This window comes from Sardina pilchardus, chromosome 21, assembly GCF_963854185.1.
Source record: "Sardina pilchardus chromosome 21, fSarPil1.1, whole genome shotgun sequence".
Lineage (NCBI taxonomy): Eukaryota > Metazoa > Chordata > Actinopteri > Clupeiformes > Clupeidae > Sardina > Sardina pilchardus.
Window position 1 is genome coordinate 2,308,648 of NC_085014.1, and position 2,500 is coordinate 2,311,147.

Sequence of the window (2,500 nt, forward strand, 5' to 3'; positions counted from 1 at the left end):
GTGAGAATAAGACATGGAGGGAGGCTGGCATGACAACACTCACCACGGCGACAGCGGACGACTGTAGAAGTTCAGTGGTCGTCATGGCGCTGAAGTAGGCGATGTTGACGAGCACGTAACACACAGATACCAGAGGGATACCTATGATGATGGCCAACGGTAGGTTTCTACACACACACACACACACACACACACACACGCACACACACACACACACACACACACACACACACACGCACACAACAACAAAGGGATACCTATGATACAGGCTTCTTGTACTAACATACACACATACACACACAATAACATTGGCTACCATTTACAGCAAGGATGTATGTTAGTATGCATACATAACACACACACACACACACACACACACACACACACACACACACACACACACACGCACGCGCACACACTCACACACACACACACACACACACACACACACACACACACACACACTCCAGTGCTGTGTCCTACCTGTAGGGATTTTTCAGCTCCTCTGTTATGAAGTTCAGCTGATTCCTATAAAGGAGAACACACACACACACACACATCAACCACACAACAGTTTTGCATACAGTAGGACATCCTTATGCACCTAACCTATTCTGTAATCATGAGAAACACACACACGCATGCACACACAGACACACAAACAAACAAACACATGCCTAATATGATACATGCCATGAAATGTTTGGACAGCAGGCTATCTCTGTGTGTGTGTGTGTGTGTGTGTGTGTGTGTGTGTCCTTGTCTCCTACCACCCATCATAAGCCCATAGGCCGTTGTAGAAGGCCAGTCCTATGGCTCCAAAAGATGTGGCCCCCCCGTCAAATGCATTAGTCAGGTTCTGAGTATTTCCTGTGAGGTACACACCAAAGCACACACACACAGACACACACACACACACACACACACACACACACACACATCAACATACTGTACAACAACTCCTACATTTCGGGGAATTTTTATTCATGAAGCACAATGGACTATCCACTGCAGCCCATAGAGCCATGGCTAGGTCAAGCTAAATAGCTGATAAAGGTTAACCAGGTAGACGGCAGCTAAATAAACATTGATTTGGTCACAGCAGATGTCAGACATTCCAATCTTAAACAGGAAGGACCCAGTGCAGCAAAACAGAACATCTGACCATTCTTAACACAAAATCTTGTTACCAAAAAAACATATTCATATTTAAGTAAGTTGTCATTATATATAGAGAGAGATTTGTTACTGGACTGGTTTTATTCTCACTCATGCCCTCTGTCAGAAGAACAATCCCAGCCTACACACACAGACACACACACACACACACACACACACACACACACACACATACACACCCTGAGCCAGTAACACAATCCCAGCCACCACGATGATGAGGATGATGAAGAGTTTGGCGGCAGTGAAGAAGTTCTGGATGTAGCTGGCCAACTTCACACTCAGACAGTTCACCAGGCAGATCAGAACTGAGGACAACAACCAGAGGGCAAAGGGCAAAGTTCAAGGGTTACATTCTCTTATTGGGAATTAGAGGGAGAGATCTCTCTGAATGGCGGAATGAAATAACAAGAAAAACAGAATAGGGAGAAGAAAGGGAAATATGGATTGATTGATTGATTGATTGATTGATGGATGGATTGATTGATTGATGGATGGATAGTCATTAATGGATAGTTATACTCTCAAATATGGGTCAAATATCTCTGGCTCAGCTCTCTCCTGGTTTGAATCCTACCTCACAGGACGCTCGTTTAACGTATCATGTCTTGGATAGCTGTCCGCACCTCCCTTTCTCACCACAGGGGTCCCCCAGGGCTCAGCACTGGGCCCCTTCTCTTTGTTATCTACACCAACCCGGTTATTCCCAGCCACATCTCCCCTCTGGACCACTGCACTTATAGATGCACCTATTCTTACTGCACTCAACCTTTTCTCTTTTTTCCTAGAATTGATGTGATAATTGCTTTAAAAAAAAGTCGCTTTAGCTAAAAAGCATCAGCCAAATGTAATGTCATTTCAATGTAAATGGATAGATGGATGGATGGTGATGAATGGGAAGTAGTGGATTGATGTATGGATGGATAGTGATCATTGGATGGATGGATGGATGGTAAGTACTGTATGGAAGGAAGGAGGTAAGAAAGAGTGAGGAGGAGAGAGAGTATTTGAGACGTACAGATGGTGGCGGCGGCGAGGCTCTTGGTGACGAGCTGAGGAGGGGTGCATCCTGGGTAAAAGGGCGTGGCGGCGTACTCAGCGCAGCTGAGGGCGATGATGGCGAAGGACGAAGGCTTGAGGACGATGATGGTGGTCCAGGAGTAGAGGAAGGCCATGACCGGCCCAAACGCCTCCATCAGGTACGGGTACTCACCACCGGACTTAGTAATCATGGTGCCCAGCTCTGCATAGCATAGGGCCCCTACACACACACACACACACACACACACACACACACACACACACACACACACACACACACACA

The 2,500-nt window shown here is 46.3% G+C and overlaps 1 protein-coding gene and 1 long non-coding RNA gene across 2 annotated transcripts in view; both read right to left on the bottom strand.

Moving 5' to 3' along the window:
• Window positions 1-2,500, bottom strand: part of LOC134069079 (uncharacterized) — a 27,970-nt gene that overhangs the window by 18,652 nt on the left and 6,818 nt on the right. The gene's annotated exons all lie outside the window — the stretch shown is intronic.
• The window catches only part of slc7a9 (solute carrier family 7 member 9), a 10,242-nt gene that overhangs the window by 5,366 nt on the left and 2,376 nt on the right, over window positions 1-2,500 (bottom strand). Inside the window, exons 3-7 of the mRNA XM_062524936.1 lie at window positions 2,195-2,437; window positions 1,359-1,484; window positions 771-870; window positions 484-528; window positions 44-167 (exon numbers count right to left, since the gene is read on the bottom strand). Of these exons, the coding sequence (XP_062380920.1) occupies window positions 44-167; window positions 484-528; window positions 771-870; window positions 1,359-1,484; window positions 2,195-2,437 (638 nt within the window). The remainder of the gene's footprint in view (window positions 1-43; window positions 168-483; window positions 529-770; window positions 871-1,358; window positions 1,485-2,194; window positions 2,438-2,500) is intronic.